The sequence below is a fragment of the Lissotriton helveticus genome, chromosome 7, assembly GCF_964261635.1.
Source record: "Lissotriton helveticus chromosome 7, aLisHel1.1, whole genome shotgun sequence".
NCBI classification, from domain to species: Eukaryota; Metazoa; Chordata; class Amphibia; order Caudata; family Salamandridae; genus Lissotriton; species Lissotriton helveticus.
The window spans coordinates 1,209,899,911-1,209,922,591 of NC_136068.1; the positions used below are offsets into that span (position 1 = coordinate 1,209,899,911).

A 22,681-nucleotide genomic window follows, 5' to 3' on the forward strand; every position below is an offset into this window, starting at 1 on the left:
GGATTTATAAAGTGCTCTGGCTGTGCAGCTTGGTGGGACCATTGTTCGGTCCCCCCGTGTCTTGGGACCGTCGGGCCACTAACTCTTGTCTAGCAAGAACACCTGCACATTAGTATTTGGTAAATGTGTAAGGGGGTTGATAATCAAACTTATTTAAAAGCATCAGTTAATGAGCCATTTCCATGGAAATGGAAGCAGACTTTTTTGGTGTGCAGTCTGGTCTATTTGGAGATCCAGGTAGAACTCTTGACTTTAAGGTAGCAGCTTTGGATACACCAAAATATCCATCTAGCAATTCCTGCTTTTGAAATATGGTAATCTTTTTGGGGGTTTCTAAAAACTACAAATAGCTGGTCTGCCTTACAAAAGGGCCTGGTCCTTTCAATGTAGTACATGAGAGCACCCTTGGCAGCTAAATTGTGGAGGGCTCTCTCTGCCATTGACTGTTGTTGTAGAGGGAAAACCGGGAGTTCTCTGGTCTGGGTGAGATAAAAGGAAGAAATAACCTTCAGCAGGACTTGTGAATTGAGTCATAGCACTACTCTATCATGCTGACCTGAAAGTAGGGTTCATGTAAGTGCCTGGAGCTCACTAATGTCCCCAGTGAGGTTATAGCAAGTAAGAATGCAACGGCTGAAGGAGGTCTAACAGAAAAAAAGAAAAAGCCAGGAAATAAATCCAAAAGTCAATACAAGATTACTTCTGTGTTAACTGTACTGTATAATCTGAATTCATCTGATATGAATTGTGTGTGCCTCATGGTGTTAACCATTGGTCTTCAGTTCTAGGTCTGATAACAGGGGAGTAGGTTGCATCTCCCCCTTCATTTGAGAGCACCGCTGACCTAAACCAATTTAATTTAAACTATATGGGATAGTTATATGAGCGGCTCAGACCCCACAAAAACCCAAGTGTTAGAATCAAGAATTCTACCAGACATGAGAGAAACTGCAGGGGGTAGGAATGCAGTGGCTCAAAGGAGGGTCTCACGAGTCTGGTGAGGACTATGCTCAGGTCCCACCGAGGGGCTGGTGCCACACTTCGGGGAATGACTTTTGAGGTCCTCCATAAAAGCCTCAATGACCAGTATATGGAAGAGTGTTGGCTGTCCTGCAAGTAAGTGGCTACGGCAGTTAAATCTAATGAAGTGCATGCTAGCCCTGAGTTTTGTAGATGAAGGATGTAGCATATGATGCCCTAAAATGCAGGTGTCAATGGATCTATATGCTTTGGGGTACAGTAGCAGACAAACCTTTCTATTTTTCTTCATCGCAAGTTCCAGTAGTTGGTCTGTGTGCTTCCCCGGCTTCAGAAGACCTGATGGGCCCCGCCCGAGACCAGGTGGCTACGAGGCCCGGGAGGGAGACGGATGGTAACGTAAAAGCCTACACCTAGCTGTGATATCAAACCCAGGCTAACGGTCACTTGTAGGCGGACCTAGACTCCTGAAATACAGCAGCGGAGGCACCGGGGTAACAGAGCGGGCGCCCCGGGGAGGCACTTACTAATTGAGGCCCCGGCTTCCGAGAGACTACTAGGCCCAATCGGGATTAAGAGGTAGCGGGCCCTGGTGGAGGGAGAGCATGGTGGTTGCTGGGTCCAAGAATGCGGACTGAAAGACTGTCTGGAGCCAGCACACTGCTTGGGAGCCCTCTGTCTTTAATAGGCGCTGATATAATCGCTGGGGTCCGAGTGTGCAGAGTGATGCCCCGGCTGGGTTTGTGCGCGCACGTGTGCACCGCAAGCAGTGAAGCTGTGAACACCACGCTCACAGTAGTTTGAGTAAAGAAGGGCCCGTTAGGGATTACTATCGCTTGTCAAAGCACTTCTGTTGAGGAGTGGGGCTTCTCCTCCCCCCGTGCTGACGCCAGTGAGGTCATTGGGGGAGGTGTAAGCTGCACATGAAGTGGAAGTGATAGTAACAGTGGTCAATTGTGAGAGACCCTGCTCATTAAAGTACTGTTGGAGAGGCTGGCGACTACCTAGCAGACTACTGAGGCACACCTCCCCCCCCTGTTGTAGTTCGTTGCATGTGCGCAACACAGACTCTCAGACAAAGAAGAGTCTAGAAGTGGCAAAATTCTGGGATCAGGACCTGGGGGAACCCTGACAGGCCACCGGCGAGGCCCTTTGACTCGCTTTGACTCGCTGGGTAGGCTGCAGATATTACCCCAAGACATTCTGTCACTGACTTGTGAGACCCAGAAGTGCACACATGGCAACGAGCAGGGACCAGAAGGCCAACGCGCAAAACAATCTTGCGAAATTCGCCTGGGAGAAGGTGGCGGACGACAGAGACGCGCACCAAACGGAGAAGGCTGAGACGCAAAATAGCCCTAAAACAGGGTCGGAGCCAATGCTCCATTATGTTATGGCAGCGATCAACAGAGCACGCACCTTGTTAGACTCCGTCACCGTGGAGGTCTCGCTAATCAGAGAAGCCTTTCGTAAAATAGATGAACGAGTTAAGGAACTCAAAATTGTTGCTACAGCATTGCAAAAGGACACATCCGAGCTCCAACAGGAGGTGGCCGACTTACTGTCTAAACAGGAGCGGATGGTGCACCAACTTGACGATTATGAAGGTCGGGCACGTCGAAACAACATAAGAATTGTAGGTGTTCGGGAGCGGGCCGAAAGGCCAGCAGCTGGCTGATCTATTTGTAGAGGATTTGATCACTTCACACTTGCAACCTAAGACCCTATCACGCTATTTCTCAATAGAGAGGGCGCATAGGTGCCAGGAGGCAGGCCGAAGGCCGCCCCTCCCCCCACCCAACCCTCCCCACCACCCCGTGACCCCTCATCGCTCGTGTTTTTAACCATCATGACAGGGACATCATACTGGAGACGGCGAGGTCTAGCCCGCCACTAAAGATTGACAACAGTAAGATTACATTTTTTTCGGATTTCACGGCCAAAGTCAGCCTCAGTGCTGCAGCTTCCAAGCAGTGAAGAAGGAGCTCAGAGACAGAGAAGTAATGTATGCCATGCTCTTCCCAACAAAACTTAGAGCGGAGTCAGATGGAAAAACATGGTTCTTCACATCGCCAGAGGAGGTGTGGGACTGGCTGGAGGGATGGCAGAGGGTGGGGGGCCAGAGAAGAGACCGTACTGGCAGGCCCAGACAGCAGAGGGAAGCATGGACGGACTGCCTGTGGGTCACTCCACTGGTGGAGGTGAGAGGACGATGGAGCCTGCATAGTGCCTTGGAGTTATGGGTGCCGGCCAGACTGGCTACATAAGTACAAGTATCGCCGAGGGGGGAGGACTGGGGGGGGGGGAGGGGGGAGGGGGGGAGGAGACTGTCCCTAAGGTCGATATATGCCTGTGTCCGATTAAGGCTCAGCTTGGTAAATGTTTAGCTGGTTTGCATCTCACTGTGGGGGACCCTCTCCGGACACTCATAGTGTAGGAACAAGAGTCTGATTGTAACAGGCATGATGTAACATGACACTAGCGGGGAAGGGGGCTGGCTAAGCCCGTGCTTTTTCAGTATTCGGGGGGGGGGTGGGAAGAGAGGCACTCTGCCTAGTTGGCGAGTGTGTAATTTTATATCCACGGGCAGGGAGGGGGGTGGGAGACGGGAGGAGGGAGGAGTGTTCATCTATTCAGAGTTATGTTGACTTAAATTGTAGCAACTATATCTTGTTATATGCCGATTTTCACGTAGGTCTTAGGAGCGGAAGACACACGCCAAGAGGAGTTGCTCACACTCCATTGGTACTCTGTGACATGTGTTCACTATCATTGATCTACTGTATTGCGGATTTCAGTATGTTATGGGATGGGGGTTGAAGGGGATCTAGCACTCTCTGTCCTGTCTTGGAACGTCAACGGAATGGGGGATAAAATAAAACGGGGAATCGTCCAACAGTAGCTGAAGAGGCACTCCCTAGACCTAGTGCTGCAACAAGAAACCCACCTGGTAGGCAACAAGAGCAGGGCCCTCACTAGATTGGGATACAAACTCCTAGTTCATGCAGACTACACCACTGGTTCTAGGGGAACAGGTATCCTGGTGAAAGTCAATCAATCAATCAATCTACTTGTAGAGCGCGCTACTTACACGTGAGGGTCTCAAGGCGCTGAGGGGATGGGGGTGCCGCTACTGCTCGAAGAGCTAGGTCTTGAGGAGTCTTCTCAAGGCGAGTAGGTCTTGGGTCTGCCGTAGGTGGGCAGGGAGGGTGTTCCAGGTCTTGGCGGCGAGATAGGAGAAGGATCTTCCGCCAGAGGTTGTTCATTGGATGAGGGGGACATCGGCGAGGGCAAGGCTGGTGGAGCGGAGCTGGCAGGTTGGGGTGTATAAGGGGAGTCTGCTGTTCAGGTAGGCTGGTCCGGCGTTGTGGAGTGCTTTGTGAGCGAGGGTGAGGAGCTTGAAGGTGATCCTCTTGTCGACGGGGAGCCAGTGTAGGTGTCTCAGGTGAGGGGTGATGTGGCTGCGGCGGGGGACGTTGACGATCAGTCGGGCGGAGGCGTTTTGGATGCGTTGCAGTCGTAGGTGTTTGGCTGGGATTCCTGCGTAGAGTGCGTTGCCATAGTCCGGTCTGCTGCTGACGAGGGCCTCTGTCACCGTTCTTTTTGTTTCGGTCGGGATCCACTTGTAGATCCTGCAGAGCATGCGGAGGGTGTTGTAGCAGGAGGAGGAGACTGCATTGACCTGTTTAGACATGGAGAGGGAGGAGTCGAGGATGAATCCTAGGTTGCGTGCATGGTCGGTGGGTGTCGGTGCTGTTCCCAGTGTGGTCGGCGACCAGGAGTCGTCCCAGGCTGAGGGGTGGGTCCGAGGAGGAGTACCTCCGTCTTGTCAGAGTTCAGTTTCAGGCGGCTGTTCTGCATCCAGTTGGCGACGGCCTTCATTCCCTCGTGGAGGTTGGTTTTGGCGGTGTGCGGGTCCTTGGTGAGGGAGAGGATGAGCTGGATGTCGTCGGCTTAGGAGATTATGTTGAGGTCGTGTTGGCGGGCCACTCGTGCGAGGGGGGCCATGTAGACTAACAGCGTCTGGCTGAGGGATGAGCCCTGGGGGACGCCGCAGATGATGTTGGTGGCTTCAGAGCGGAAGGGCGGGAGGCGGACGCTCTGGGTTCTGCCGGAGAGAAGGATGTGGTCCAGTCAAGGGCCTTCTCTTGGATTCCGGCTTCTAGGAGGCGTGTCTTTAGCGTGCGATGGCAGACCGTGTCGAAAGCGGCTGACAGGTCCAGGAGGATGAGGGCTGACGTTTCGCCGTTGCCTAGTTGGCGCCTGATGTCGTCTGTGGCGGCGATGAGGGCTGTCTCGGTGCTGTGGTTAAGTCTGAACCCGGACTGGGACGGGTCCAAGATGTTGTGGTCTTCCAGGTGGCGGTTGACAATTTTCTCAATGACCTTTCCTGGGAACGGGAGCAGGGAGATGGGTCGGAAGTTCGAGGTCCTTGGGGTCCGCTTTGGGCTTCTTGAGGAGGGCGTTGATTTCGGCGTGCTTCCAGCTTTCCTGGAATGTAGCTGTTTCGAAGGAGATGTTGAGGATCTTCTGTAGTTGGGGTGCGATGGCGGCGTCTGCTTTGTTGAATACGTGATGTGAGCACGGGTCTGACGGGGATCCTGAGTGGATGGAGTTCATGACCTTGCATGTCTCGTCGTTGATGTTGGCCCAGGAGGTCAGGCGGTTGGCGCTGGTGGTGTTCACAGGGGGAAGGGGGTCTGGTGTAGTCGGGGCGGTCATGGTGTTGAAGCTGTCATGGATGTCCGTGATCTTGCGGTGGAAGAAGATGGCTAGTGAGTCGCACAGTTCTTGTGAGGGCGGTATGTCGTTGGCAAGTTCTTTTACGATGCTGAAGAGCTTTTTGCTGTTGTGTGCGTTGTTATCCAGGCGGTTTTTGAAGGAGGATCTCTTGGCTATTCTGATGAGGTGGTGATGTCTGCGAGTGGCGTCCTTGTGGGCTGCGCGGTTGTCCGAAGTGCGTTCGCGGAGCCACGTCTTCTCCAGTTTCCGGCAGGCACGTTTGGAGGTCAGCAGCTCTTCGGTGAACCAGGTGGCTCTCTTGCTGGAGTGGTTGTTGGAGGGTTTTCTGAGTGGGGCGAGGTTCTTGGCGCAGTCGTCTATCCACTGTCTGAGGTTGTGGGCTGCGGCGTCTGGGTTGGTGGGGTGGGTGGGTTCTGGGCGAGGGTGGTGATCAGCTGTCGATCAGGGTGGCGGAGTTGACGTCGTCGTTCCGGTGGTGAAAATTCAGGTCCCCGAGGAGGATGTAGTCTGTGGAGGCGAGTGCATGGGTGCTGGCGAGGTCGGCGATGGAGTCGCTGAATTGTGTTTGGGTCCGGGTGGTCTGTAGAGGAGTGTTCCTCTCAGAGTGGTGGTGGGGTCGGTGTGGATCCAGCAGTGCAGGTGTTCGGCGGTGTTGAGGGTGTCGTCTGTGTGGGTGGAGACCTTGAGGGTGGATTTGTGGACAATGGCTATTCCTCCTCCGATTCCGTTGGCGCGATCCCTGCGGGTGATCTTGTAGCCGTCCGGGATGGCTAAGGCGATGTCGAGCACTGAGGAGTCGTTCCACCCGGTCTCGGTCAGGAAGGCCACGTCTGGGGCGGAGGTGCCGAGTAGGTCCCAGAGCTCGACGGCGTGTTTGCGAGCAGAGCTTGTGTTGAGGAGTATGCATCGGAGGGGTTTGGGTCCGGTCCTTGGAGGTTTGGTGGTTCTGTCGCAGGTGAAGCTGCAGGTGTGGCAGGTGAAAGGTCCGTGAGTCTGTTTCGGTGTGGCTTTGAAGCAGGTGTGGTTTCGGCCGGCGTTGAGCGTGTGGAGGGTGCTGGCGTCGTAGTGGATTCTGGTGTCGTGGGGTTCACGGGGTCCAGGGTTTCTGGCGTTGGGCGCGGTTCGGGCGCGGTCCAGGCGCGGATGGGCGCAGACTGGCTTGCCTTTGGCGCGGCCACGCAGCTGCCGCCATTTGAGGCGGGGAGGGTGGGAGGGGCAACTGGGAGGCTGAAAAGAAGTACACCCCTTATTGTGCATAGGATGTGGGCAGATCCAATGGGGCGATTTGCTGTATTAGAAGCCCAGTGGGAGGGAAGAGCACTTAATGTCATCTCTCTCAATCCAAGCTAATAACCCCTTAAGTGATACGCACCATAGACTGACCCTGAAACAAGAGGAGTACAGAATTAAGGCAAGAGAACACATTATGGTCAAACATCGTAACACCCAACACAGGCTATATGAATTAGGGGACAGGGCAGGCAAATCTCTAGCATGGCTGGAAAGGCGGGAAAAGGGTATGAGATGGGTGCCTAGACTGACGATACCAAATGGTGAGATACTTAATCACCCCAGGGACATCGCAGAGGCATTTGCAAGCCACCTAGAAAGAATATATTCCCCCTCTACCACGTACACGGCAGAAGATTCATGTCAGCTCCTATTGGACAGGGACGTGCCGACCCTCTCAGAATCAGACAGGGACACACTGGATGAGAACCTGACAAGTGAGGAGATCAAGAAGGCCATAAGTCAAATTAAGTCAGGGAAGGCGATGGGGCCGAATGGTACCCCCATTGAGTTCCTAAAAGTCATGTCCTCTCAGTTGGCCCCACATTTGTGTGCTATGTACGAGGAAAACTATGAGCGGGGACAGTTGCCAGCAGATCAACATCTAGCTATTATCGCTGTTATACACAAGACCGGCAAACCGGTAGACAGCTGTGGCTAGTATAGGCCTATCTCGTTGATCAACCTGGAAGCAAAAATGTTAGCAAAAGTTTTTGCTACACGACTTGGGACAGTAATCTCTTCTTTAATACACCCAGGTCAATCTGGTTTTATGCCTGGGAGAAACACGGCTCTTAACATACGCCAGCTCCACAACGTGCTGGGGCGCAGAGAGTTTCTGGCAGAAGACGCAGTAATATTGTCCTTAGATGCCTCTATGGCATTCGACTCCATAGAATGGCCGTATTTATTTGAAGTCCTCACCAGAGTAGGGCTGGGCAAAACTGCTATATACTGACATACAGAGACAGGTGAGAGTAAACAACTATACGTCCAGTGAGTTTACAGTGCGGAGGGGCACCAGACAGGGATGTCATCTGTCCCTGCTGATATTCTCCCTTATGTTGGAACCCTTGACGGCATGGATACGCCGGGACGTGATGGTGCGAGGCTTGCGGTGGACGGTGGATCAGGTGGTTTATGTATGAGCAAGGATTTGTCGTTAGCTTGAGCTCTTCATCACCCAATCATCCACATAGGGGATAACATTCTCGGAGGAGAAAATATCGAGTAGAGGCAAGCGCCGAAGAGTGCCTCGATCCTTGAGCTCAAGTTGTTGCATCTGAACCGGATAGAAGAAAAAAGGAAAAAAATAATATTGAGTCATGCCATACGCAATGCAGACATAAGGATGAGTCACCATACACCTCATGACTCGAGAGAATTCTTCAAAGAAAAACAAGTTACAAACATCCAAGTGCAACACCAAATGAGGAGTATGCAGAGGATGTGGATCCACAGCAACACATGCTATGAACAAAGATGTTTAGGAATGTCATGATACGGGTGAGAGAAATGTTTCTATAATGAAGAGCATGTGTAGAAAGTGACAAGTTATTAGAGATGTGATTTTGCATTTGTGATGATCATCTCAAGGCTAGGGAGGGTGAGTTTAAGAAAATAAAAGAAAATAATTAGGCATGTAATTTGGCTAGGCAGAAGGTTGCTGAAATGGATCCCCAGTCATGGGTTGGTAATCCAGCAGCTGACCGAGTGAGGGCCCTAAGAATGTAAATTTAAGCCAGTGGCCTTCTAAAGACACACGCTGAATGGGTTCATAGATGAAGGTTGGAAGATAAGTAGCTAAAGGTAATAGGTTTGAGGTGCGTATATGGTGCCCGTACGTCATGTACATGCCATAAAATGTCATAATTGGCTTTGCCAAGTTCGCCTGCCCAGTAGCACTAGGGAGCGAGTGCAGACAAAAGTAATCTATTTCCCAAAGACAGGGCTCATGAAAGTTTATTTTTATTTTTTCCATCTGTCTCCCGCAAGTAACTCAAAATCAGAAAACATGAAATAATTTTTAACTAGTACTTTCTGACTTAATTTGAACAATTGGAGTTATCTTGCTGAGGGCATAACAGCATCCACAAATTATTCTGCCTTTTCAAAAGTATCATATTGACCTGTAAAGCTCTTTGACACTGTTGGCCTATATAACACCCCTTGTGCATCACAGCACTCCTTCACATATCCACTGGTTGTTGAAAGGCATAGAGATAGCATATTCTTCAAAGTGAAAGGAGGGATTTTGGAGAACCATTTTCAAACAGTTTTTAGGTATGGAAATACCCATAAAACCTGGCTCTAAAATCACTGTAACAGATAGCGCAAAGTTGAGAAGCCAGACCATCCATTATCTATAGAAGAAACAAATCTAAAACTTAGGATCTACTGAAGCAGCATATGAGCACTACAGAAAGATCAGTGATGGCATCTTTGCAGATGTGAGAGAGAGAGAGAGAGAGAGAGAGAGAGAGAGAGAGAGAGAGAGAGAGAGAGAGAGAGAGAGAGAGAGAGAGAGAGAGAGAGAGAGAGAGAGAGAGAGAGAGAGAGAGAGAGAGAGAGAGAGAGAGAGAGAGAGAGAGAGAGAGAGAGAGAGAGAGAGAGAGAGAGAACTGCTTCTGCTTCTCTCCCACAATCCTACTGCAGCAAAAAGGTAATAATTAAGCCAGATAACAGGACAAAAGAGGGTCATGCTCTGCATATGGTAATAACAGTGGAAAGGAGAAGAAGGTGGGGTTTTCAGCCTAAGTGTCTGCATACTATTAGACAGTGACCACTGCAGGGGTTATCAACAATTGCTTGGTTGAAGTAGTTCTTATGAGCCTACAGACATAAATTAGACCAGCAGAAGCAAGGAGACATGAAATAAATCCAACTGATATACTCAGAGGCTTTCATCTAAAACTCAATCTTAGGGAAGGCCTTGCGGGCTAAAACCCTCACCACTAATTTCAGAGAATACCTTCTCCTCCCAACTACTACAACCCTTACAGAGCCCCTTTGATGGATTACTACAAAATGGTAGCAAGAGGCACAAGCTCATAACCACTGCTGAAATTCAACCATGATTTTGGTATCAATCAACTTCAAGAAATGTGTTCCCCATGTACGTTTCAATTGCATTGTGTAAGCATTCGTTAGCGTTGATCATGCTATCTTTTTCTACAAATGTAACTTTTTGCAGAACAAACAACTGGACATGATTTACTTGTATGTTTAAAACCTGCCACTATCCTCCCTGTAGTCTTTTATGGTAAGAGCCTGACATTTCTATCGGACAAATTTGAGCAGTATGCGCAAGACAACACCTCAGATCAAAGCGCAAACTGGAGTGCATTTTCAAGACAGATGACTACTTAAGGTGCAAGGAGCTACACTTTGGAATTCCCAACCTTTTCACCTAAAAGCAGAGGCCAATCTGTTTCGTTTAGGACGTCCCTAGTAAATCATTGTCAGCTTTTTTAGTCGATTAGTTAATCTCTCAGTAAGCATGTCAATTTGAGACATTCTATAGTGCCAGAAGGCTAAGTAATAGGAGTGACATTTGCACTATACTCCTCCCCCCCCCCGCCACCCTCCCCTCAAAAAACGAGAAAATGTGGAGGTATACTAGTGAACAACACTTACTTGTTCTGCAGTGTCAAACAACAGACCGCCTGAAAAGGTTAATTTAAGACTGCAGGCAATGTGACGCAAAGAAGAAATGAAAATGGCATAAAGCACATGACTATTTTTTTTTTAACAAAACATCAATTAAAAAACTGAATTCCAGACAATGTAAATTCTGCCATAAATGAAAATTGAGGATTGTAGTATGTAGTTTTATCAATTTAGCATCTTAAACCACTCAAATATGTAGCATCTCTGTAGTCTTTACTTTTTAAAGACTGAACTCTACGAATTTAATAAACACAATCTTACTTCCTCGATCACATCTTCAGTTTGACTCCACAAGTTAGTGGCTTCCAGGTACTTCCCTTTGTTTATGGCATCCATGACTTCATTTGCAATTTCAGTGACCTCGCCCAGGCCTTCATCATCAAGAAGAGACTGAAATACAATACAATCACGGCAAGAAAATGAATACCGAGTAATCGCTTACTGCAATACTTCACAGGAGAGTTAAAGCCTTATTGACACACACATTCTATGTTGGTAAAATGTGCTCAAAATACGACCAACATGCTTAATGTTTTTTCTATTTAAAAGATTTTAGCAAGCGGAGTATATAGGAAATGTAAGTAAAAGAACTAGTCATAATTCTGACAAAGACTTTTTTTCTTAAAGCTTTTGGGTAGCCCTTTACCTCGGGCTACCCAAATACCTTCTGGCACGCCTGCAAATTGTGCAGAATTCTGTGGCAAGAGCCATTTTTGGTCTTCCGCGGGGGGCAAAAGCCTCGGAGCTGCTCAAGAGACTGCACTGGCTTCCTATCTCTAAGAGAATTACTTTCAAGGTTCTTACCCTTGCTTTTAAGGCCCTTCATTCGATTGGCCCTAAAAACATTGGGAAGCGCATGGCCTTTTGCGCGCCGAGGAGGACTTTACGGTCGGCCGTGTTGGCCAAAGCAGTTGTTCCCCCTATTAGACACGCTCGGATTGGAGGTCGCTCCTTTCGATACTTGGCACCTCGATGCTGGAATGAGCTTCCTGTTTCCCTAAGGAAAGCCAACAGTCTGCTCTCCTTTAGAAAGGAGTTGAAGACCTGGCTCTTCTCCCTATGATATTCCTTGGGCCCTCTGTGAGTTGCTGTGTTGTGTACCTTTCTGCAGTTCTCTTTGCCAAAGCGCCGGGACACTCTTTGGAGTAGCCGTGCGCTATAAAAGAGACCACATAACATAACATAACATAACATAACAGTGCAAACCTGCCATCATTACATCCGAGCCAAAAGTAGAACTATCCTTCACCTATTTAAAATTAAAAATCGAATATAAAAAGTTATTAGGCTGTACTACTAATTCTACCATGTGGGTAAATGCATATTATTTTGACACGCATTAGTTATCTTAAAGCTCAAAAGACCTTTTTGAAAATGTTCTGCCACTTTAATACATCAACCGCATTTTGTTCCCAAATTATCACCATCCATCCATACTAATATTATAAAGAGAGAGCCCAAACCTTTGAGGCGGGTAATCTCAGTAACCACAGCACCAATCACAACACCCAATACAGCGTTGGAAAGGGCAGTTGCAGCAGAAGGACATAGGCTATGCAGACGGCCACCATATACATTTTTTTTATTGTTTTTATTAACTTTTCAAGAAACAGTGGTGTTCATCACAATCATACAGTGCAAGACATACAATTGTACCGTAGGACACCATATACATTTAAAAGGTAAAAGAACCGTGCCAGCAAAGTAGTCCCTTGTGGGTGTGTCTGCGTTGTGCTGTGGACGTGGGCTGGGGGCGTGACGAACGCTGCGGGCGTGTGGTACGGCCATCACATAGTGGTCTGTGGGCGTGTGCTGGGGGCGGGACAAACGCTGGGGGTGTGACAAAGGCTGGGGGCGTGTGTCCGCCCTTCATGCCATGTGAGTCGTACATACAAGCGCCAATTACGTTGCTGCACAGCATCAAGGGGCACGCTAGGGGCGTGACACGCTGGGGGCGTGAGAAACGCTGGGGGCCTGTGTCTGGCCTTCATGCCATGTGAACGCAATTGCGCCGCATCAAGGGGCACGCTGGGGGCATGAGAAACGCTGGGGGCGTGTGCTACGTTCTACCCTTCATTAATCGGAAGATCGTCTGCTGTGGCCGTGTTCTGGGGGCATGACAAACGCGTTCAGCTGGAGGCCTGGTAAGTAACATTACTGCAGCCTCTCCTGCGCGTTGTTACTGAACTCTCTCATTCAACGAAATTAGACGTGCCTGCTACCATCAACCAGGGCTCTAGCCGGGCTCAGGCTGCGGATCAGTACACTAATTACACGCGCCTGCTAACATCAAACAGGCCTGCATCTGGGCCTCAAGCGGGGGAACACGTAAATGAGCGTGCCTGCGATTACAATTACTGCAGCTTCTCCCACTCGCTGTCACTGAACTCTCTCATTAAACGGATTTACCCGCGGCTGATAACTCTCTCATTCAACGACATTACACGCCCCTGCTAACATCAACCAGGGCTGTAGCCGGGCTCAGGCAGCGGATCACTACACCAATTACACGTGCCTGCTAACATCAACCAGGGCTGCAGCTGGCCCTTCTCCATCCCTATTCTAATAAAACACAAAATGTTGTCTACAGCGAGATTTTAAAATAAATTACCCTTGCCAAATACACACATTAAACACATTCTATTTCATACCTGGACAACGTCGGGACGGGCTGTTAGTCATTATATAGAACTATATCAACTAATGAAAATAATCTATCAATACATCGTTATTTTCTTTTTACTAACCAGCGGAGCCACTTTGTGTTTTTACATTCAAACATACAGCAACCAATAGTCAACAGTAAACCCTGGGTCCGAGCTCAGCCACAGAGCAATTATTTACCCACTACAAGTAGGTTACAACAGTTATAAATCATCAGTTATGAAATTAGAACATTCAGTTTGAATGGGAGCACCACCCATACCGTTATCCAGCATCTTTCGAGCTGGGATACAGTTTACAATGGAGAGTACAATATAAAAAGTTCTCATATGATGCCCCAATGGGATCTCTCATCTGATTTAGCTAATAAATTTCTCCACACAGGCATTCCATATTGTGTATGTTAACCCCCCATTTAAACTCTGGGATCTACATAGTGTGTCAATTTCCGAATATGCGGTCTTTTTTAGTCCCTCTGCCACATGAGCAAAGGTGGAGTGGTAAGAGCCTTCCACGCCATACCGATGAGTCTCTTTGCAAGTCTCCAGGCGAAGTCTATGAATCTGCACAGATCGTTCATCCTCTGTGTGTACTATCAGACCTAAAAGACATGGTAGCGACTCTTTCGGTACCATCCTACCAGTTTGATCTGCCGCACATTCTAGCATTCTCCACCAAAAATGTTATATTTTATAGCTCATTGCCATACCTTATGGAAAAATTCACCTTGACACCTGTACATCTTCGGAGAGACCGTTAACAGGCCTGGATGCATACGACCTAAGATTTTCAGGGTCAGATACATGTGGTGGATGCAGTTGAATTAAGTGTATTTTAGTGTGGAATTTCTCATAACCCAAATATCTTTCCCAGTTTTGTATTAGAAAAGACTTGATTATAGGGTTCTCCCACCATTTTTTAAGGAACACCAACCGAATGCTGCATTACTGCAATAGCCATCCTGCTCATATCAGGACTCAAAAGCATGTGCAGCACTTATGAGGTGCTAGGTACCTCATGAAATTTGCCACAGTCCAGGCAAATTTTCAATGGCCCAGTCTTATTATGCAAAAAACCCATTGTCAAAGATGTAATTCCAGTTCATGTTCACTTCAGTCTAGGGCATATTTTATAACAAATAGCTAAGCTTACACAATAGGATCGGAGCTAATTAAGTGCATCATTGGCATATAAAAGTATAATGTGTAAGCTACCATCCATGCCTATTCACCACTCGGGGCCTCTCGTCCTCAGCAGACATGATGGCAGGTCCACAGCAAGTGCAATGATGGAAATAATGGCCACCCTGACTAGTACCCTTCCCTGCATTTATCTTCTCTGAGATCACTCTGCTCCTATAGGCCCTTGCTGCATTCTTCCTGCCTTAGCACCCTCACCATGTTGGTGGTTTTGATGTACTACATTTGATAAAACCACAACTTTCTCTGGCAGCCTGTTCCTTGGTGGGTCTGCCTACATGCTCCTATTAGATCACCTTCTTCTTTGCGATGACCATCCAGAGTCATGCTTGTCTGTTGTCCGATCTGCTCCTCCCCCCGCCTCCATTTTGTTTGTTTATTGTCCTCCTCGTGTGCCCGACCCGCCTCCCAGCTGAGACGCCCTCGCCCCTCCCCCTCCACTCTCCATATATGACAGTAGTTCCCGCACGCAGCCCCCCTCGCCCCTCCCCTTCCACCCATTTATGCTAGTTGCACCCACGCGCAGCGTCTACGCGCAGCGTCTGCGCCCAATCCGCGCCGAAGGTGCGCCAAAGGTAAGCCCGTCTACGCCCGTCCGCGCCTGGACCGCGCCCAGCGCCAGACCCCCTGCCCCTCGCGCTGCCCAGCCCCCCCGCATTACCTACGATGCCGCCACCCTCCTAGCCCTTAACCCCGGTCGCGCCCCCAACTGCGTCCAAGCCGCTCCTGGACACACCCATGGACCCTTCTCTTGCTACTCCTGCAAGTTCATCGGCACCGTCAACATCTCCGCTACGACCACACCACAGACCCCCGACCCCAATCACCTTCAATGCATCCTTCTCAACACTCGATCAGTCCACAGGCACGCCATTGACCTATGGAATCTACTAGACACCATTTCTCCGGACATCGCCTTCCTAACGGAAACATGGATGAATGCTTCCTCCGCACCAGACATCACCATTGCCATCCCTGACGACTATAAGATCACTCGCAAAGACCGTACCGGCCACACAGGAGGAGGAATCGCTATCGTCCATAAGAAATCAATCCGCATCTCAACCAGCTCCGACGCCAACCTCGCCAACTCCGAACACCTCCACTTCCAGATCCACATCGACCCCAAAACCACACTCAGAGGCACCCTCCTCTACAGACCACCAGGACCCCGCGCAAAATTCAGTGAAGACATCACGGACTTCATCACCCCACACGCGCTCCCCTCCAAAGACTACATCCTTTTGGGAGACCTCAACTTTCACCTTGAAAAGATCAACGACCGCAACACCACCACCCTCTTGGACAACCTCGCCAACCTCGGACTTAAACAACTAGTCACTTCCCCCACCCACATCGCAGGTCACACACTCGACCCCATCTTCACCTCCAGCAACCATGTCTCCTTCAGCCACACTACGGATCTCCTCTGGACCGACCACAGCTGCGTTCACTTCACCTACAACAAACCAAAACCCAACATCCACCTCCAACCTACCCTGCAAAGAAACTGGAACAAAATCACCACGGACCAAATCTCCGCATCGCTCCTTCGAAACTCCCCAGCCCTCTCCTCTAACGCTAACGAAGCCGCCGCCAACCTCACCCTATGGTTATCCAACACCGCCGACACCTTAGCTCCACTGAAAAAACGTCAAAGCAAACCTGGCAGCAAGAAAGCCTCATGGTTCAACGATGATCTCAAGAAGTCCAAGAAACTCTGCCGCTCCCTCGAAAAGGCCTGGAAAAAAGACCCAACCACCAGCACCAAGGACGCCTTCAAAAGCGCCACCCGCACTCACCACCAACTGATCCGAAAAGCCAAGAAAACAGCATTCAAGGATCGACTTGACAACAACGCCCACAACAGCAAGGAACTTTTCAACATCGTCAAGGAATTTTCCAATCCCTCGGCCATCTCCAACAACATCACCCCCTCTCAAACCCTCTGCGACTCCCTAGCCTCATTTTTCCACAACAAGATTGCAGACATCCACAACAGCTTTGACAACCAACCCGGAAACCAACCCACCCTACCACTTGCTGATCATCTTCCCCCCGTGAACACCCTTAACGACTGGATCCCAATTTCCACTGAGGACACCATCCGCCTGATGAATTCCATCCACTCAGGATCCCCCACAGACCCATGTCCCCACCACATCTTCAACAAAGCAGACTCCGTCATAGCACCGCACCTCCGAGACGTCATCAACTGCTCCTTCAACTCCGCCACCTTCCCGGAAGACTGGAAACACGCTGAACTCACCGCCCTTCTGAAAAAACCAACAGCGGACCCCACCGAACTCAAAAATTACCGCCCCATCTCGCTTCTTCCATTCCCGGCCAAAGTCATCGAGAAAGCTGTCAACAACCAGCTCGCCGCATTCCTCGAAACCAACAAATCCCTCGACCCCTCACAGTCTGGCTTCCGAGCAAAACACAGCACTGAGACCGCCCTCATCGCAGCAACAGACGACATCCGAACTCTACTGGACAATGGAGACACAGTCGCCCTCATCCTCCTTGACCTCTCTGCAGCTTTCGACACAGTCTGCCACAGCACCCTTTTACAACGCCTCAATAACATCGGAATCCAAGGAAAAGCACTTGAATGGATCACCTCGTTCCTCACCGGAAGAACCCAGAGAGTCCGCCTTCCTCCATTCAAGTCCGAGGCCTCTGAAGTCATCTGCGGCGTACCACAAGGATCCTCACTCAGTCCCACCCTCTTCAACGTATACATGAGCCCCCTCGCGGCCATCGCCCGCCAACACAACCTCAACATCATCTCTTACGCGGACGACACGCAACTGATCCTTTCTCTCACCAATGACCCCAGCACCGCCAAAACTAACCTACACGAAGGAATGAAAGAAGTTGCCGAATGGATGAAACAAAGCCGTCTGAAACTGAACTCAGACAAAACAGAAGTCCTCATCTTAGGTACATCCCCATCTGCATGGGACGACTCCTGGTGGCCGGAAGCCCTCGGAAAAGCACCCATCCCGACAGACCACGCACGTAACCTAGGCGTTATCCTGGACTCTTCACTCTCAATGAACAGACAAGTCAGCGCCGTATCCTCTTCCTGCTTCAACATTCTTCGCATGCTCAGGAAAACATTTCGCTGGATCCCCACCGATACAAGGAAAACAGTCACCCACGCTCTGGTCACGAGCCGACTTGACTACGGAAACACCCTCTACGCAGGTACTACCGTAAAAATCCAGAAGAAACTCCAACGAATCCAAAACGCCTCAGCCAGGATCATATTAGACATCCCGCGCAACGAACACATCTCTGGTCACCTTAAAGACCTCCACTGGCTACCCGTCAATAAGAGGATCACCTTCCGACTACTTACCCACGCACACAAATCACTCTACGACATCGGACCAGACTGCCTCAACTCACGACTGTCCTTCTACACCCCCCCCGCCAACTACGGTCTTCCAGCCAAGCCCTCGCCACTGTACCTCGCATCAACAGAACCACCATGGGAGGCAGATCCTTTTCATACCTGGCTGCTAAAACATGGAACTCACTCCCCGCTTACCTTCGCCTTACCCAGAACCACCTAGCATTCAGAAAGCAACTTAAAACGTGGATATTTGACAAGTAATCCTCCTCCCCTTCCTAAGCGCCTTGAAACCCCCTGGGTATGTAGTGCGCTATACAAATTATATGACTTGACTTGACTTGACTTGTTGTGACAACATCCCTGTTGGACTCCGGCAATGCCCAGGCCTCTGTTGTGGTCAAGAAGAAGCAGACTTTATCCCCATCCATCAGTGAGAGTTTAGTGCATACGTGCATAACATACATCTATTTGATGCAGTAATTTGTTTTAACTAGATAAAAGATTCCCTTTTCCTCTGAACGTCTGCATGTAGTCCATAAGTAAGTTTCCTTTATTGTTCTCCATAGTCCAGAGTTATTTCTTTCTTGAGGCTTTAACAATGTAATCTCTATCACAATAGTTGAATAGTCTCACCACTACTGGTCTGGGAGGGGCTACCGGGGACAGACCACAGGAGGGTACCCTGTGCGCCTGATCCACAGAGAAAAAAGATAGATACTTTACCTTTCAGCACTGTTTGGGCCAGCCAGTGCTCAAGAAACCGTTCCATGCTCAGCTCTTCAGCTCATTCCAGCATGCCTACAATTCTTATATTGCTACGACATGAGCGGCTTTCTCCGTCACCTGTCTTCATTTTAAGAAATCACATTTCTTTTTGGACTTTAGGTTGGGTCTGCATATCTTTCACAGATTGTCTTATTGCAGTCACATTTGATTCTTGGCTCTCCGCCCTCTATATTTATTTCCTATGATCTGCTAGAAGCAATCCCACTTCCACTGTAACTGCATCAACCTAAGGTTCAGTGTTGGATTTAATGTCCATATACTAAGATTTTGTCAAACTTGCCAGTGTTCCTTCAGGGTCTTCTACGTATGGCTAAAGGGGGGCATTCACATCATCACTATTTGCGCATTATGTTAACCCATTATCAGGCAAACCACCAGCCTTGGAATTATTTGGCTTCACCATGGTGAGTTCCTTACGAGGTCCACCTTTACTCTACCAGCCACGTGTCTGACTGCCAGACCCATTTAGTTGTAGAGTCAGTGTGCAATAGGTCTCCCTCTCCTATGACAAACCTCTCAGTGGTACTCAATCAGTTAAGAGATCGAGGAGGAGCGGATTATTAATGTGGTGCGAGTGACCTCATTAATTTGATAGGCTGAATGTGGTGTTTTGCATCAAGTCAACCTAGCCTTTGAGGTATTTCATACATGATGATCAAGCTTCCACCTTGATGTTCCCATCGCTCTTTATACGCATTCTGAATAAGATCAGTATTGGCTGTGGGGGAAGAGTAGTAATGGGTTCAGGAGTAAATATGTTCAGGCTGATCTAACGGACAGTGGCGAAAACTCCCTCCCCATTTGGTAAAAGTCTGTAATTCGGCGCAGCCATCAGGGACCCCGGGAGGGCAAAACCACCATCTTAAATCCCAACATGTATTTCCATCATAATTTTTTTACATAGAGGTGGGAGCAATTATAGCTCTAATCTACCTGCAACACCAGCTGCATAGTCCTCATTCCAATAGCTATTGATTTGCCAGTCACCTTTGCCATCCGAGGCACAGCTGACTCCATCAAAGTTCAAGCACAATTCTGCACAACTGATTAAAGTGACTGGGTACAGGGGAACACAATGACCTTTTCTGTGAGTCCTGCGCAGTCTCCAATCTCAGGACTACCTAGCAGGAGGAGGTAGCTCACACCAACTGACAATCTGTATGGCGCACAACTGCATCAGTTTCCTGCAATCCTCCTCCAAGGGGTCTCAGCTTGCAGCCTTCTGTCAACACTCTGTAATGCAGTCCATGGTGTCCCCTCTGTTCGTATGCCATTCCGCCAGCAACTCCCCTCCCCTCCCCCCGCAGCTCCTAAAAACTGGCCATAACAGTCACTCCACATGGGCCTGCTGCCAGCAGGGGGAATGAATCACATCAAGCGATGAGACGATAACTGAGGGGGGTCTAACTTTCAGCAGGATAGGTTTATTAGGGTGATCTGTCTGGAGCTCGCACAAATGAGTTTCACACTGTGTCCATCTTCGCCATGTCTACTTAAAACATCAACCCCATAAGTAAAAAATGCACAGGTCTGAGCACTATTGACTTGAAGAGGCTTCTCAAAATCGGCCATATTTTGGCCAACTTTTGGATTCATTTTTAACGGACCATGGTGGCACAGCGGATCTTTATATTCAGGGAAGGAAAGAAAGAAGAACCAATAGTAATCTGTGGAAGACGCCGGTGATGGTGAGCTGGTGTTAAAGTTCAATAACCTATACTTCGCAAGTATTGAACCATCATTAGATTCCAGACGATTTTCTTTACAAGGATTAAGAAACTGTTGCGGAGGAAGGGTAAAAAATATCTTTCCAATAGAATGGAAATATAAAATATTAATAACTCTGCATCCATCCTCACCACCTCACAGACAGACCAGAGAACAGCTAGCTAAAAGTAGATAGCAGAACACACAGACAACTGATTCTCATTCTTGAATGGTTTCCATTTTAGAACACGGCGGTCCTTCCACTGTTGAATGGGCGAATTTAACAAACCTTGATTTGGCTGACTGTGTGTGGAAGGTAGTTAAGGACGAAAGAGGGAACAGAGATATGCCTGAATGTTGTTAGAAAAGAGAAAGGCAGCCACTGAATTACACTTCTTAAAAAGGAACTTGCAGTCACATAGATTTTCTAGGCATTATGTGGGGGAAGGGTTCTCTCCAGCCACTGTGGGTCCGGGATGGGGAAGAAGATCTATCTTACTTGGATATTCATTCATAACGCATAGAAGAGGTTTAGTCATTCACTGAAACTTTGAGTTAGACCAACAAAATAATTATTATCAAGCCATAACTTACTGTGCTATAAAGATATGGGCCCCATGAAAGTACAGAATCTGAAAAACAAAACATTTTGGGTTTTGATCCATTGGTCGTTACAATTGTAGAAATAAAAGAGCTTTCACATAGCAGAACATTGTCACAATCATTACACCCAATAGGTTACATAGTTGGCAATTCACTCGATTTGAAGCCTCCACCATCCCCATCATCTATACACCTAAACTGGTCTGTGATACGACCCTTTAAACTTCATTCACTAAAGTTAATTGCTCCATCTTATTCTAGTTTTATGAACGATGCATTGGAAATACTTTATTTAATAGGGCACAATACAGTGATTAGGGCTAAAGGAATTGATCTGACAAAGGTACCCTTATTAGACTAAAGCCTGTCTGATGCTTCTTATTCTAGCCGAGGGCCATATTGTTTCCAAAGCAGCAACGTTCAAGATGGTAAAAACAATAACCATGCTCCTTCTCCATACAAGTCATCATTTGGGGTACTAAGGGATTTTATAGGTTTCAATAATTACTTCAGGGGTAATTGATTGTAGAGAAAATAATATTAAGATCCTATTTTTAGTATTTTTCATTCGTATAGGATATCATTCAGCATTTTTTTTAGTACTATTGCATTTTTTTTTTTTTTTTAGTTAAAACCATACTCCTAAAGCCCAGAACAGCTTTCCAAATGTTTGTGTTTTGGGCATTTATCTCGCTGTGACAAACCATAGTAAATATTAAATAGTACCTGCCTATTTCAAGACCTTAACTGCCAGACATCTGCCACTTTTTGAGGACTTTTTTCAAATATCTGCTATTTCTATTTACAACGGGAATTCAACCCCAGTGACAAGACTGCCAACTATGCCCTTACAAACTACCATTCTTCGTGTGTATGGGCAAAGCAAAGGCCTGACTAAGCATGCACAGATTAGCCTCCCCCACATGTATAGGTGATCTATAGCTGTTCCTGCATATAAAAAAACACACACACACAAAAAAAAGACAGTCCACTTGTTGTGCTACGCATTCTTGCATTGGGTGCATGTGTAAACTGGCATGTGGGACTCAGGCAATGCAAGATGTCCTCATGCCCAGGAGGCGCATGACTGTCCAGACTGGTCTGTTGATCTGGCTGATAAAGAGCGAGCATTGCTTGGAAGGACTGCAGCCTTGCAGGATTGGGAGAAGGCCTGCCCACCACTGAGTTGAGAACTCTCCACCCCCCAATGCCCCCTAGATAGGCTTTAATTAGAAGGGGTTGGCGGTGGGACTTTATTGCGTTGATGGTAAACTCCAGATTGTGTAGAAGGATTATAGTGGACCGAGTGCGTGCGAGATACTTTTGCTGAGTTGCACTCTTGATCAGCCAGTCGGCCAGGTAAGGAACGTGTAGAGGTCCTGGCGCCATAAGTGCTCAGCTACCACTACTATATTAAACACTATGTAAACACTGTAGGAAGGGTTGTGACACTGAACAGCAGCACCTTCAACTGTTAATGTTTGTCACTTATCACAAGACGGAGGTAGAGACAGTGCGCCGGATGAATTGGGATGTGGAAGTAGACATCTTTGAGATCGAGGGCAGTCATGAAGTCACATTGCAGCATTAGAGGAATGACATCCTGAAGACAGACCATGTGGAAATGTATTGCCTGGATGCATTTGTTGAGGGGCTGGAGGTCTAGGATAGGACTGAG

The 22,681-nt window shown here is 48.4% G+C and overlaps 1 protein-coding gene across 1 annotated transcript in view; it reads right to left on the reverse strand.

Annotated features, from left to right (window-relative positions):
* The window catches only part of SCPEP1 (serine carboxypeptidase 1), a 243,017-nt gene that overhangs the window by 152,174 nt on the left and 68,162 nt on the right, over positions 1-22,681 (reverse strand). The window contains exons 7-8 of the mRNA XM_078654401.1: positions 20,995-21,032; positions 10,942-11,070 (exon numbers count right to left, since the gene is read on the reverse strand). Coding sequence (XP_078510527.1) covers positions 10,942-11,070; positions 20,995-21,032 — 167 coding nt within the window. The remainder of the gene's footprint in view (positions 1-10,941; positions 11,071-20,994; positions 21,033-22,681) is intronic.